The 15,496-nt window shown below is 45.8% G+C and overlaps 1 protein-coding gene across 2 annotated transcripts in view; it reads right to left on the bottom strand.

Moving 5' to 3' along the window:
• The window catches only part of Abca1 (ATP binding cassette subfamily A member 1), a 122,888-nt gene that overhangs the window by 70,853 nt on the left and 36,539 nt on the right, over positions 1-15,496 (bottom strand). For both annotated transcript variants that reach the window (XM_039109846.2, NM_178095.3), the window contains exon 6: positions 853-974. In XM_039109846.2, the coding sequence (XP_038965774.1) occupies positions 853-974 (122 nt within the window). The remainder of the gene's footprint in view (positions 1-852; positions 975-15,496) is intronic.

Below are 15,496 nucleotides of genomic sequence, written 5' to 3' on the forward strand. Positions count from 1 at the left end.
GAATCAAAGATCTCTTCAAGCATAAACCCGCCCACTACTTCTGCTTACTGTAAAGTCAAGTCAGAATAGAGCCAAAAGGCAGTGTAGGGTGTGTGTGTGTGTGTGTGTGTGTGTGTGTGTGTGTGTGTGTGTGTGAATGTGTGTGTGTTCTCCTTTCTGACAGAGAGTAAAGTTAAGAAAAGCTTTGGGGTAAAAAAAATGTATATCATGCACTCTGTCCAGGAGTGGTATAGGAATAAGTGGTGTCAGAGAAGTTCTCTAGGACCCTAAGGTGCAAAGCCTATGTAAACACTAATATTACACTTAAAAGTCAAACAAAAGGGGTTGGGGATTTAGCTCAGTGGTAGAGCGCTTGCCTAGCAAGCGCAAGGCCCTGGGTTCGGTCCCCAGCTCCGAAAAAAAGAAAAGAAAAAAAAAAAGTCAAACAAAAGCCCCTTTATGCAGCCCCCTGTCTTTGAAAAGCAGTTCAGTATTTTTGTTTAATCTTTTGTGACAGATTCCAGTTTAAGACTGCAACCTTTGGCTCTTACTTCAGAACTACATTTCAAAAGAATTCCTAATTCACCTTAATAAAAAAAAATCACCCCTTTGGGAGGAATTCAATCACCATGCCAATGGACAGACACAAAGATCAACTTCCTCACAACATCCTGGCCCTGATGCTGGGTAACACATCCTGCTCGCTGTAGGGTTTGTCTATGGCAACCAGAGCCGAGGGTCAAACGAGGTGACACTATACTTCTGAGCCCTGGCCATTTCCTTCACAACGTTTTAAAAGGCAGGACTTTGTCCTTTCCAGGATTTCCAACAGGGTAATAGGCCCCACTGGTTTAGATGACGGTAGCAGCTTACCTTCTGGAGACTGACATCAGCCTGTAGCAGATTGTCCACAGCGGACCTTGGAAGGGACAAACTGTGCTGTAGGAATCCAGAGAAGGTTTCATTGTCCACCAGGAAATCCTGAAGCTTCAAATCTATCGGAAAAAAAAATTGTGTTTTGTTTACAGTTTAATAACTCACGAAAAGAAAAAGAAAAGACTCACCCGCTATGGGGCAGGTGGAGAATAGAATATTGATTGCTTCATTTTAAACGGATGGGTGACCACAGGCTTCTGGCTTACGTACACGGAGAAGTGAGTTTCGGGAGCTCCGTCTCAGTGGGAAAGACATGAAAAGATTGCTTTCTGATGACATGTTGAGCCACACTCAGTGTGTATTCCACAGCCTAGCAGCACAGTGGTGTTGTTACACACGTGGCCTTTCCTTGTTCCCGACTGAAAAACCAGCCCTTTAAAATGATCTCATCCATCCTACCTGAGGTTTGTGACATGAGCCCTGCTGCTCCTGACTCCCCAGTGCCGACTCATGTAGCTAGAATTGAAAACACTGAAAGCAGCCTTATTTCCACAAGCCACAGGGCTAATCTCCCAGATCAGCAGGCAACCGCTCTCAAACTTTTCTGGGGACCAGAAGCGCTTGATGGGTTGCTTCCACTAGACTGCCGGACAGCAGCCATGGAGCATCTGCTTCTTGGGGGCTTGAGCAACGTCTGCAGCAGCCGCATGTCTAACAAGCTCCCAGGCAATGCTGATGCTGCCAGCCTGGGACCACACGTCCGAGAATCACAGGAGAGACCTGTGAGCACATGCAGGTGCTTTTAAACAGACACGGTCTCCTCTTGATTCTGAACAAAACATGGGATGCGGAGGTACAAAGCCCAGTTCCTCCAAACAATGAGAAAAACATGTAAACGTAGGTTTGGAAACCCACCCTTTACTTTACTAAACGTGGTGACTTCTAAAGGCTTTCCCACTGACTCCCATTAAACAATGAGCTCTCCGAGTACATCGAGAAAAGGCTTCAGTCCAGTGGCATAGACTAGAAACAGCGCTGGCCAAGAATTCAGAATGTTAGTCCCCTGGCTGGAGGCTATGTAGGGTGGTACCACTTGAATATTTCCTAGCACCTTTCGGAACCTCGGGCTCCACCATCTGTAAAGCAAAAGGATTCTGAGCAGATCTGAGTGGGGAGTCTGTCGAGCTGAAACACCGTCATTTCCCTGCGTTATTGAACTGACTATCTTATCTTCCCTCTTTCTTTCCACATTAAACTCCTAATAACCCGAATTCTTTTTTGAAATTAAAACAAACAACCCCTCCCCAAAACAAAGCTAACAACAAAAAAAACAAAGCCCCCAGCTCATCTGTGACCAAATGGCTGACCACTAGAGGGCAAACTTCACAAACCCAAATCAATTCCCCCGGAGAGGGGGTCCATCTGAAAGTAAGACTACAGTTTGCACTGATGAAACAGCTTATTCTGGGGTCTAAAAGGGTCTCCCTTCGTGGAGACAAACAGCCCACGCAGATTCTCAAGAGCTGCAAATGATGCGGGCATCGTTGTCATTGAGCAAACCTCAGTAATTCTGAGTGGAGCAGAGAAGAACGCCTATGTGGTTTTCATCCTAGGGTTCCTCATAACATCGCAAAGCCGACCTGAGGCCTGTCAAATGTCCCTCCTTGGAATCAGCACTCAGCAAGCCGTCATCTCATCTGCCTGGTGTTTCCATTGTACAAGACCCCATACTGGTACTGACCTCAATTCTTCAGTCACCAAGCCACAGAGCACTAATACTCATTAGAAGGCACCCAGAAACTAGTCTCTGAGTGTCTTCCCCTTCAGATTAGAACCAGGGGTTCTAAGGCAGACCACCCAGAAATCTTCATTTTAATAAGAATCTGCCGCATTTCCAGTGCAGTGGGGTCCATACATTATGAAACATTATTTTACTTAAATACAGGCTACAGTCAACGCTACTTATACAAATACAGAATATGCCTTTTATCTTAGTGTTCCAAGGCCTGACAGAAATACTGCTCAGGCAATGACACATGACTAAATGCTAGATGAGACTACCAGAAAGATTGCAGAAGGATCTTTTAGATTAGTGGGTCCAAGAAGAGGCCCAGGATGTCAAGACCATCCATCCCTAGGCTATAGCCCAGGAGTAAATAAGAACCTTGAACACTAGAAGTGTCTTCCCAAAGATAACATCCAGAACATCCCAGCATTCCCGTGGTGGAGGGTGGGGTGAAGGAAGGAAGGCAGGCAGAAGGCTTTAGCTGAGGCTTGAGGTCAAAAGGCAGGCATGCTTATAAATAAGTTATGTATGTGTATGTGCATATATATTGATATATGCATATCAAAAGTAGAGCTGGGGAATACAAATCATTCAGTAGAGCACTCTTTGAGCCTGGGCAATGTCCTGTAAAATGCACACGTACACACGCACACACAATACTGGGAATACAAATCCTGAGTTTTGTATCCATGTATTTCCAAGTTTGTTTCACGTACTTAAACTTCTATGACCTTACCTATAAGATGAGGGTCAAAAGAGATCTCTGTGAACCCTCTATAGAATAGAATAAATCTATGACCTAACACCTGGATCAACCGGTTGAACACAAATTCCCCCCTAAGCAAAGCCACAGCAGCACACGGCATCCTACTTTGGAACTTCAGAACAGCTCGTTCCTTCAGGGCAGCAGAAGTGTGGGAGGTTGACCCAGGCTGCACTCTGAATGGACCTAGGTCACCCAGCCAACACTCTGGAGACCAGAAAATGTGCTTAGCATGTTTACATGATGCTTCTGTTATGTCAACAGACTCTGCAGATGAAAACAGCTGGATGGGATCAAACGCCAACTGCCTATCCCCAGGATGAGACACGGAAACCAAAGAAGCTGGTTAAACAGGCAACAGCCCTTAGCAGTGTGTGAGCATGGTGTGGGTGGCATGATAGTTCTCAACCTTGGATGCTGCCAGGCCCACTTGGGAGTTTTTGAAAGGTCCCAGAGCCCAGGCCATGCCCCAGAACAATGAACCAGAATTGCTAGGGATAGGAACTGGGTCTTGGGAATTAAAAAAGAATTCCAACCAAGTCCGAAAAATAGGTGAGCGTGGTAATCCATACCTGTAATGTCAGTAGTCAGGAGGCAGAGGCAGGAGACTGCAAAGTAGAGGCTAGCCTGGGCTACAGAGTAAGTTCCACACCCATGCTTACACAGAGAAATCAAGCCTCACAACAAAATTATACAGGCAAAAAGAAGTTTGGGACCATAAAACCTAAAATGTAATACTGTATCTTGCTATAAATTAGCTGTGTGGCCATACGATGCCACTATACCTTAGAGAGGCCAAGCTTTACCAATTAAGGAAGAGATCAGCATTTACCTTTTGAAGTCTTGGGGATAAGAGATGCTTTCATAAACTTGACCAATGAGCAACTGTCTAGTGACAAATGCTTATTAAATGGTAATATATTAATTGTCATTAAAATGGCTGTTTACTGCACTATATAGCAATGTGCAGGGAAAAAAATGAGAAAACAGAACTTCCTTCAAGGGGTTTTCTTGGTTATCATGAAGAGGCAAGCCAAGTACAGAAAGCAGAAGAAAGGATAAGAAAGCCAAAGAAAGACAGAAGCAGTTTGAAGAGGATGGAATTTATCTGCAAGAATTTATCTCATTATCATTCAGGAAATCAGGCTACAGTTCTAGAAAAGACCACAAATCAACCACACCTAGTATTTAGTGGGGTGAGGACAACCCCTCTCATGATAGAAGGCACTCAGCAATCCTGTATTCACAGGGCTATATACACAGTAAATTCTCAACATACCTCCATGAATACAGAAATAGAACAAATTCCACAACCCTAGATTTGAGGTATAGGAGGGCAAAGGGAAAGAGAAAGAAGTGATATAAAAGAGTGGTTTTGTCCTTGCTGGTCTTTGTCTTCAGGATGCAGCTAGCTGTGTAGAAGAGTACAAACAATGAACCAAGCCAGATGACTGAAACAGCTATTAATCTTGGGTGAAGACGATAGATGGATGGATGGATGGATGGATGGATGGATGGATGGATGGATGGATGGATGGATGGATGGACAGATAGATGGATAGGTAGATGGATGGATGGGTAGATGGATAAATGGATGGATGGACGCATGCATGCATGTATGATGGATGGGTACAAATGCATGAATCTAAAATTAGCTGATGTGACCTGGAACATGACCAATTTTGAGGAGGTAAATTCGTTTGACAGGAGGAAGGGGAAAAAAACAATCAGGACATGAATGTAAAACAGACTGGGTCAAGATGGCTCTGGTGTCCCTAAGCCTACTTGGTTTCATCAGCCCAAGTGAAGAGAAGCATCAGGTAAATAGCAGCCAGAAGCATAGAATAAAACAGGGAAGCTGACACAGAGCTTGCCGCAGTGGTCACGCTTGCAATCCCAGCTCCTCAGGAGGCTGAAACAGGAGGATAGCAAAGTCAAGGTCTTCTTGGTCCACAATAGGAGTTCAAGGCAAGGCTGGGTAGCCTTGTGAGAGAAAGGCTGTGGGTATGTCTCAGAGGTTTGAGCCTTTACCCAGCAGGCATGAAGCTCTGAGTTCCATTTCTAGTACCAGAAAGAATAAGTAAATAAATAAGTAAACACACAAACCAAACAGAAATGACAAGAGCATCCTCCTTTCTGGGCTGACGGTAAGCATTAGGTGAGGAATGTACGTGCCAGCCAGGGGGTTCCTGTGCTGAGCTCCAGGCTCCATTCAGAACTTCTAATCTGATCCTGTTCAAGGACAGTTTCTCTCATTTGCTGAGCTGCTGTGTTCAAAATAGATAAAAAAAAAAAAAGAAAGAAAGTCAGGTCTAATAACACAGGCCTGTTATATTCCAGATCTCTGGGGTTCTGGGGCAGGGGGATTACAAAGCCAGCTGAAGCAACTTAACTCTTTTTCTCACAAAAAATGGGGGTGGAGGGACAGGCGGGGATATAGCTCAGGGGTAGAGTATTTTTCTAACATGCAGAAGCCCTGGGTTCAATCCCCAGTACTGCAAAAAAGAAAGGAGAGGAGAAAGGAATATGAAGACAGAGGGAAGAGAAAAAATAAATAAACCTAACGATTTATAGAGAATCGATGAAGGGATCTTATCTTCTGGCAATTGTAAGAATAGACACAGGTAGACGACCAGTAACAGACAAGTCATGCTAGGTAACACAACACAAAGAACGCTTGGCGGGAAAGACAGTCACTCAGTTAACCCTAACCAAGTGAGTTGACATGGACCTGGTTTGTATTATCTGTGGAATGTGTGGTTGGAGAAAATGTTCTCTGAAAAATTCTATTCCGTGTTCCTGAGCGGAACACGGGGATCAGTTGATCCAGCACCAGAGACTCTTATCAGAAAGGCTGAACTCAAACACTTCCTATCTATGTATGAACCTCTTCTGGCCCCTTTCTTTGTTCCCTCTTGGCCTCAGTTTCTTAGACATCAAAATGGAGTTAGGGCCAACAAGAAGGCTTAGCAAGGACAGCACCTGCCACTAAACCTAGCACACCAATCTCAGTCCATGAAACTCATGTGGGGTGACTTCCGGAAGTTGTCCTGTCCCTGCACCCCACTCCACCTCATATACAAACAAAAGAAAGTGTACTGATGTTTTTAAAAGAAAATGGAGATAGTAACATTCTTTTTTTTTTTTTTTTTGGTTCTTTTTTTCAGAGCTGGGGACCGAACCCAGGGCCTTGCGCTTCCTAGGCAAGCGCTCTGCCACTGAGCCAAATCCCCAACCCCGATAGTAACATTCTTAAGTTGATGTAGAAAGCAATGATTAAGAATCTGAACGAGAAGAGTGAAGCTAGGAAGATGGCTCACTCAATAAAACACCTACTGGGCAAGCACAAGGGACTGTGCTTCTACCCCCAACATCAATGTCAGAAGTCATGAACCATGCCTACAATCCCAGTGCTGGGGAGGTGGACATAAGTGGAGACTTGAGGCTTGCTGGCCAGTTGGTGTAGCTCCAGGTTCAGTGATAAACCCTAAGTTCAATACTGATGTCTGACCTCTAAACACACACACACACACACACACACACACACACACACACACACACACACACACACACACACACTCACTCATTGAAAAATCAAGAGCTGATTATGATTAGCTGGGAATATTTACATAACTGTGAACATCAAGAAAGACAGAAAGCTGTATCCAACAAAAGGCCAAAGGAGTTCTGGCACTACAATCCCTTCAGCATAAATCAAAGTATCTCATCTGCCCATCCCAGCTTCCTGATTGGCCTGAGAGGCAACCAGCCGCCTGCCTGCCGCGTCCCAGGAGCTTTGGGCACAGTGAAGCAGGGCAAAGGGGAGGAGAAAGGGAAAACAAAATAAAAGGCTGGCATCTAAAAAAGAGCAAACAGATGAGATGCATCTGTGGGCTGGGACAGAGTGAGACACAATCCTGGGTTTCTTGCTATTCATCTGGGTCAAGCCTCTACTCCAAGCTAAGGAAACATACCACAGGCAGATAGAGGTTAAAGAGAAGCCTTAACTCAGTGGGAGCAGATGGGGGTGTCTTCCTGGCCTAGGAGGTGACCCCTGCTTTCTCTCTCAACTGCCTTCTGGAACCCAGGAGCTGAGGAGGAAAAAGAGGAGGGGAGGAGAGGAGAGGGTGGAGAAACAACAGAAGAAGGCAGAAGAGGAAAACCCTGGCAGCAGCCACCGGGGTTACTCTCGGTCAGTGCCCTCTCCAAGTCCCAGCTTAAGTTTCAAGATCTCTGCAGTCTTGTGCTCTATACAAAAGGAACCACAGCCATCAGCAGCTTGAGAAGTGGGTGGAGAAGACAAATGGGAAAAAGGAGAAGTAGAGAAAGCTGTGCCAGCAGCCCTGGCCTGCATACCCTTCTTAAATGGACCCCTGGGTGGCAGCAGAGTGGGTAGAGGTGGGTTAGAGGTCTACTAGTCCTGGCTCAGCCAACAGAGAAATGGCTTGTGGGTGGGGGTAGGGGCTGGATGACAGTCTTGTGGTTTTATTTAGCCTATTTGATTAGTCTTATAAACAAGACTTTGGAATATTTTCAGCTACAAGGGGGCTGGAAATAACCACACCTGTTTATTAGTGGGTTGGATCCTTAGTTCCTTTCTGAGTTTCGTGTGGCTAAGCCTGGCTTTGAACTCCTCATTTTCCTACTTCCACCTTCCATATGTTGCTATCATAAACACCATCATCCCCAGCTTTGGTGTCTCTGTTGTTTTGGTTGAGTTTGTGATGTACTTTCTTCAGGGGTGAGACGTCTCCAGAAGACTTTGTGGGGTGCTCTGGAGAGAAGGAAGAGCAGCTGGGTGGCTGTGCCCTGAGGTAACTGTTAGCATGGCCGAGGATGAGCGAGACTGTGGGTATGCACGCCTTGAGACCGCTCTGCTGGTCATGGAGCCCTGAAGAGATTTCTCTCTCTACAGTGATGGCTTTCGGAAGAATTCTAAAGAAACTTCAGAAGAAGCTTTGGAGTCTAATGAACCGGTGTCACATTTCGTTCCACATTAAATTCCAGAATTTACTAGTTCTGTGGACTTTGGAAGTCATTTTTCAGGCTCTCTGAGCTTCTGGGTTAAGAAAGCACTAATAACACCAAGCATGACTCACACACAATGCACAATAAATTGGAAACTAAATACGTTCAAAATGCATGCTGATAAAATCATTATGACAATTAGGTGACCAGTTCCCAAAAGACCGTGATATACACCCTGAACCGTTTGGGGCAAACAGTATCACTGCCAAAAGTTTGTTTTTGGACCAACAGAAATAGTACAACTTTAGACAATTACCAGTGCTAAGAATGAAATGAAAAAACCTAGTCAGTGCTTCCCAAAGACAGGAACGACAAAAGGGTTATGGTATGACGCAATCCCAGCCCTTGCCATCCAAGAGGAGATGGGCATCGATTAAGAACAGAGCAGCCCTGTCTGCTGTTCGAAAATCAGTCACATTGAAATCAGAGCTAGAAGGAAACACCTTTCCCTAGATCCATGCTCTAAGGCAGTAACTGACTGACAGGATAAGAATGCTGGGAAACTGGAGGCCTCCAAGAGAAATTGATCATCAGAGCAAAGTCCTCCCAGATGGGCTTATAATTTTTATGAAGCACTTTTTTAGAAGATTGAAGAGACACAGAGTGCATACACATAGATACAAGCAAATACTCATAAGAATAAAAATAAACAATATAAATCTTTTTTAAGACCTTGAGGGGTGGACTCAATCTTCTGTCTCTTCTACCAGGTTAAAGTAAAAAATTCTTCCCTTCCAGGAGTGGGTAGCCCACAGCAGATACCAATGCCGCAGCACTCTGACCTTGGGCGTCCAGGCTCCTCAGAAACAATTTCTATTGGGTAAAATTACTGAGTCTCGGGTATTTTCTTTTGGAAGCTAGAATGGATTAAACAAATAAACAATGCCTTCCTAACAAGAAGGAAGTGGGAGAAGCTGCTAGAACTGGAGGTCATCTAGTAAGACTCTGAGAGGTTAAAGAGCCAGGGAGGACTGTGGCTCTCACTGGCCAGCAGGTGGTGACAACATGCAGGCTGGCAGAGAAAGCAGGAGGAAAATGAAAGGAAATACTGAGGCACTAACACTGGTGCAAATGAGTTCTGAACCTAAGGAGAAACAAGAATCAGGAAGCCAACAGGAAAAACAAGAGGACAGCTGATAAACAAACAAACAAGCCACCACGCTTTGTGGAGAACCTTTTGTGAATACTGGAGGGATGCAAAGCACAGAGAGGGCGCTCAGAAGGTGGAAGGAGAAAAGAAGGAAAGGTCAAAAAGTAGGAAGAAACTAGTTAGAAGCAGGGAAAAACTGAATCTAACAGAAGGTGGCAGAGATGGGAAGTCTGGGGGAAGGGGCGAGTTTAGGCTACCCAGTTCTAAGCTATGACTTTGTCTCTAACTGATTGAGACCAGCTGTAACAGGATGAAGTTCCTGGGAACTTGAAAAACCCAGGAAACAGGGATTGGTGAAGCAGCTCAGAGGGGATGGGGCCGGGAGCTGGGGGGCAGACACAGGATCTCTAGAGCATGCTGGGTAGATAAGATAGCTTAACAGGTGAGTAGACCCCTGACATCAACTTCTGGCCTCCTGAGTGCATCAGAGAGAGAGGGAGAGAGGGACGGAGGGAGGGATAGAGGGAGGGAGGGAGGGACACAAAGAGACAGAGACACAGAGACAGACAGAGAAAGACACACAGAAGAGAGAGACCCATAGAGACACACACAGAGAGAGACAGAGACAGAGAAACAGAGACACAGAGACAAACAGAGAGTTGGAGACAGAGAAAGACAGAGACAGACAACCAGGGAACAAGAGAAGGAAAGGAAGATGAACGTGCCAGTGAGGGACTGAGGTGGGACTCTTTCCAGGAAGGTTTAAGGAGAACTCTCATATGCATCCTGCACACTTCGCCTTATTTCTTCTAATGTCCAAAAGTAATAAACTTAGCAGGACGTGGTGGCACTTTGAGGCAGGAAACACGACTCGTATTTACAAAGCCTCAGACACATTTACACGGATCAATTTCCAGAATCTCTAAAACCAGCTTCCGAGAAAGGTATTGTTGTTATCCTTGTTTTTCCAAAGCAGGAAAGAGACCAGAAGGGAGTAGCTGGCTCAAGGTCACAAAACAAACCTGAGGCAAATGTAAACCCAACAACTTCGATTTCAAAACTCTAGTTCTTTCCATTCTACTAGCAACTAAGTGAATTGTGTTACCTTCTAAAGTAAAAAACTGGTGATGCCAACCATGCTTCCCCACACTGAAGTGAGGCAACGAGGGCATATGGTGTGGTGGAAAGATGTGGAATCTCCAGTCACACAGACCTGGACCCACGTTACAACTCCATAGCACTGAGCAACAGATACAACCTTTTCAGACTCAGTTTTCTCATCAATAAAATGGGGACAATTAGTACTGATCTGCTAATGCTGCCTCAATGAACCAAATTCGGTAGCTCATTAAAAAAATATAAAGTTCCGCTCAGAAACACAAGCACATCAATGTTCACTGAAGCTCTCTCTTCATAACAGCTAAGTTAGGGAACTTAGAACGGCCAAGTTAGGACGCTTAGGTGTCCAACAACAGAGAAAGAGGTTCAATATTTTTCAGCCATAGAGGACAAAGCTATGTCTTTTTTGAGAAAATACATATAATCAGAGATTTGATTAATACTATTAATCGAATTAAGTTAGTCTCAGAAAGACAGATATTCCATGCTTTTCGCTCACTTGTGTGTCCTAGGCTTTACATAAATACATAGAACAGAAGGTAGAAGCCCATTGTCTAGGAAAACAGAAGGAATGATGTCAGAGAAGGTTTGAGCCAAAGGAGAGGACAGTGTACTAGAGGAGTACCCTCAACACACAGAACATACCTGTGTAAGTATGGCCTTACATGACACAGGACCAAACATACAATGCATACATACCTATGTTCAGTATATTCTTTATGGCATGGGACCAAACATACTCTACATACCTATGAACATACCCTTATATAACATAGGACCAAACATGCAATTTATTTATGTGAATACACCCTTATATGACACCAGACCAATCATACAAAGCATACCTATGTGAGTATATCCTTATATGACATGAAACGATGTGCAATGGATATATATTATCAGGGGAAGATCTTTTTTTTTAATTTTTTTCGGAGCTGGGGACCGAACCCAGGGCCTTGCGGTTGCTAGGCAAGCGCTCTACCGCTGAGCTAAATCCCCAGGGGAAAATCTTTTAATGTAAAATGTCATCGCTACCCTGCCCAACCTTGTCTGTAGTCAGAGTCAATTGAACACTGCCTTTCGGTCCTTCCATGCAATCAAGGTGGGCGGGCTTGAAGCACAATGCTCTCAGGGGGAACCAAACTCTATACCCAAGCTGCTCTCTGCCACCCACAGGGTAAACAAATCTCATACAGGAAAGGCAGGAGACATGTGACACTCTTGTCTGATGGTCACAAGTCAAGCTTTTGAAAAGGCAGCCTGATATGGTGGGGTAAGATGGCTTTCTGTAATTGAATGCAATTGTGTTTTCTATGCTTGTCTGGGTAAAGTTGACCTTTGATTTGATTTAGCTCGAACAATATTTCAACAGTGCACTGGAGCTCTGAGTCCCCTGACTACTGCTTGGCTGGAGCCAGGCCTCTGCCCTGGATAGCAACCAACAGCCCAGGCTCTGGGGCACAGCCTGGCTTTGACAGGACTCGTGGGAACAACTGATCAGCCACAGAAGCAGAGCTTGAACCCAGCTCTTCTGGCTGTCCAGTTCAGGGGATATTTAAAAGTTGTTCACGGTTCATCAACACCTGTCCTCAAATCCCGGCCTCAGCCAACTTCCTTATCACCACAACCACTATGCCTCCTGGAGCTCATGTCTCATGTCTACCATGGAGGTAGAAAGGTTTCAAACTCTGAAAGTCTGAAACCTTGAGTCAAAACTTTTGACAAGCACACACAGGACGTGAATGGCAATCACCCAAGGATTTCACAGGCTTTCAATTTTGATGACATGCTGACACGCGTCATCAGATCTCACAACAAGATGACACACACGGGTGTCAGGTGTGAGGACAGAAGACCAGACGTTTGGGGCTGCAAACCCAACTTGAGCAACTGCCCTGATGAAACAAAAGGCAGAATTTCAGACAAAAAAGGAGAAGTAGCTCTGAGTCACGAGATGGCCTTTAGAGATAGGCCTGGGGAAAACGTGGTGACTGCTACATAGGAAGCTTGGACGTGAAGCCAGAGGGAGGGAAATCTGACAGAAGCTCTTTTCCTTCCTCATCCCGGCCTGTCTGTATGTGTGTGGGGACCTCATAGGTGTCAAGGGCAACTCTCTCTAGGATGTACCAGCGATGAAGTATGAAAGACTGAAATTCTAGTCCTGCCATCAGTTGCCAATGGTGGTTTCTCAGGCAAGGTACTTAGCCTCTCTGAATTTCATGTGCACAAAGAGAAATGGCCTACCTCCCATAAGTGTGCAAATACAAGTGAATGAAGGAGGAGATCTGACACGTGCTGTGTATCAGGTCAGTATGGGAAGGCCTTGTTCCTATTGGCTCATTTCGTTGCTGTCCCATCCCTGAGGAGGTGCTAGCATTAGCCCATCTTAAAGAAACCGAGGCACAGTAGTGTTACGTAGTTACTCGTGGGAACAACTGATCAGCCACAGAAGCAGAGCTTGAACCCAGCTCTTCTGGCTGTCCAGTTCAGGGGATATTTAAAAGCTGTTCACGGTTCATCAACACCTGTCCTCAAATCCCGGCCTCAGCCAACTTCCTTGCCCTATCACCACAACCACTATGCCTCCTGGAGCTCATGTCTCTGTGACTTTCAAAGATTAATGCAGAATCAAAGATCCTTATCAGGAGTTGTCAGTGTCAACAGACAGGCAAAACAGCATGGCCATTTTCCCTAAGCCAAAACCAGCATGCTTGCAGGTGGAAACACGGATACCTGGGTCTAAGCCACAATAGAGAGGCCAAACCAGCTTTGTATTTTGAATACGTGAAAATGGAAGCCACGCCATTGCCTCAACATGACACCTAGCTAAAGAGACAGAGACAAGCAAATGTATCTCAGGATGACAGCATGCATAAGACGGCCCTGGAGATCGACCCTGGATCTCCTCCGGTCTCCACCTCAACAACCTGGGGGCATACTCAGTCCAGTCCTGGTTCTTTCTCGGAAAAGTTTTCAGGAGCTTCAGTGGTTCTGTACCCTGGAGAGAAAGCATCTGAAAAGCCCCTGAACAAGAAATTGGGGCAAGGAAACAGGCTGTGAGCAGTCACCACAGTATGCACTGGTGGAAGAGGATAGAGGCTGCAGCAGACAATGCCTGACTTGAAAGAACACAGCTCTCATGGACAGTGTCACTCCCATAGGCTGTGGAGCACATGCACACATGGGCACAGCTTTGAGGCCATCCCTCAACTGCCCTGGTTGCCTTTCCTTACCAATCACAAAGGACCAGAAAATAGTCTTCTATGGACCCCAAAGTACCTTCTGGACTTCCTTACTTAAAGTGTATCAGTGTGGTTGCCACTTGGGACAGAGCCAGACACCTAGAGAGCTAAGAGCTAAGAGCTAGGAGCTAGGATCTTGGCTGAGTCCCATGTACATAAGGGATCAGCTATCTGGCATCCAGCCATACCACACAACGGATAGCCCTAGCCACACCACTCAGGTCATGCTTCAGCTGTAAAGAATGCAGAACTTCTACAGGACGCACACAAACCAGACAGATTGTCCCTAGATCAGCATAAGTAATGGTGAGCCTACAGGAGTCCCTGGGGGGACTCACTAGACAAGGGTTTAACTAATTGTGAAGATGTGGTGTGTGCAGAACACATGAAATTCAAGAGGGATGACCAAAATGCGGATGCTTCACTCCTTTAAAAGGGAAACAAGAATACCCTTGGGAGGGGATAGGGAGGCAAAGTTTAGAACAGAGGCAGAAGGAGCACCCATTCAGAGCCTGCCCCACATGTGGCCCATACATATACAGCCACCAAACTAGATAAGATGGATGAAGCAAAGAAGTGCAGGCTGACAGGAACTGGATGTAGATCTCTCCTGAGAGCCACAGCCAGAATACAGCAAATACATAGGCAAATGCCAGCAGCAAACCACTGAACTGAGAATAGGACCCCTGTTGAAGGAATCAGAGAAAGAACTGGAAGAGCTTGAAGGGGCTCGAGACCCCATATGAACAACAATGCCAACCAACCAGAGCTTCCAGGGACTAAGCCACTACCTAAAGACTATACATGGACTGACCCTGGACTCTGACCTCATAGGTAGCAATGAATAGCCTAGTAAGATCACCAGTGGAAGGGGAAGCCCTTGGTCCTACCAAGGCTGGACCCACAGTGAACGGGATTCTTGGGGGGAGGATGGCAATGGGGGGAGGATTGAGAGGGGAACACCCATATAGAAGGGGAGACGGAGGGGTTAGGAGGATGTTGGCATGGAAACCAGGAAAGGGAATAACATTTGAAATGTAAATAAGAAATACCCAAGTTAATAAAGATGGGAAAAAATGTGGTGTGGGGGAGGAATGGAGAGAGAGAAAGTGGGGGAGGGAGAGAATGAATGAGAATGTCTTAGACTGTGAAGATGCTCTATCCTGGAAAAGTCAGAATCCTTAGCCCCCAGCATAAATAAGCACTTCCCAGCTTCAGGTCCAGTAGTTAGCCCCGAAGACACAGTAATCCAAGGCAAATGGGACAAGGAGCAGACACTAAGAGAAGGTAGATCCCCAGGAAGACAAGCTCAGCAGGAAGCAGGCATGAACGTGTTCGCTGCTTATCCCTAAGCAGAGCCTTGTAAGTAGCTCAAAGGGAACCGGCAGCAAGGGCACAGCCAACTGTAGCAGGCCAGACACCATGTTCTCTGACAGTGGGTGACAAGCCACCAAAAAGGACTGCTTTGAGGCTCCTACTCTCCCCATCCCTGGGGGAAAGGCCAGAGTCACCAAGACCTGGGCCCAGAGAAGCAGATGTGGTAAGCCAAAGGCCAGGAACAGAAAGGAGGCTGTGGGGGGGATGGCTCTCCCTAATGGGCAGGGACATCCTCT

This window comes from Rattus norvegicus, chromosome 5 (genome assembly GCF_036323735.1).
Source record: "Rattus norvegicus strain BN/NHsdMcwi chromosome 5, GRCr8, whole genome shotgun sequence".
Classification (NCBI taxonomy): Eukaryota; Metazoa; Chordata; class Mammalia; order Rodentia; family Muridae; genus Rattus; species Rattus norvegicus.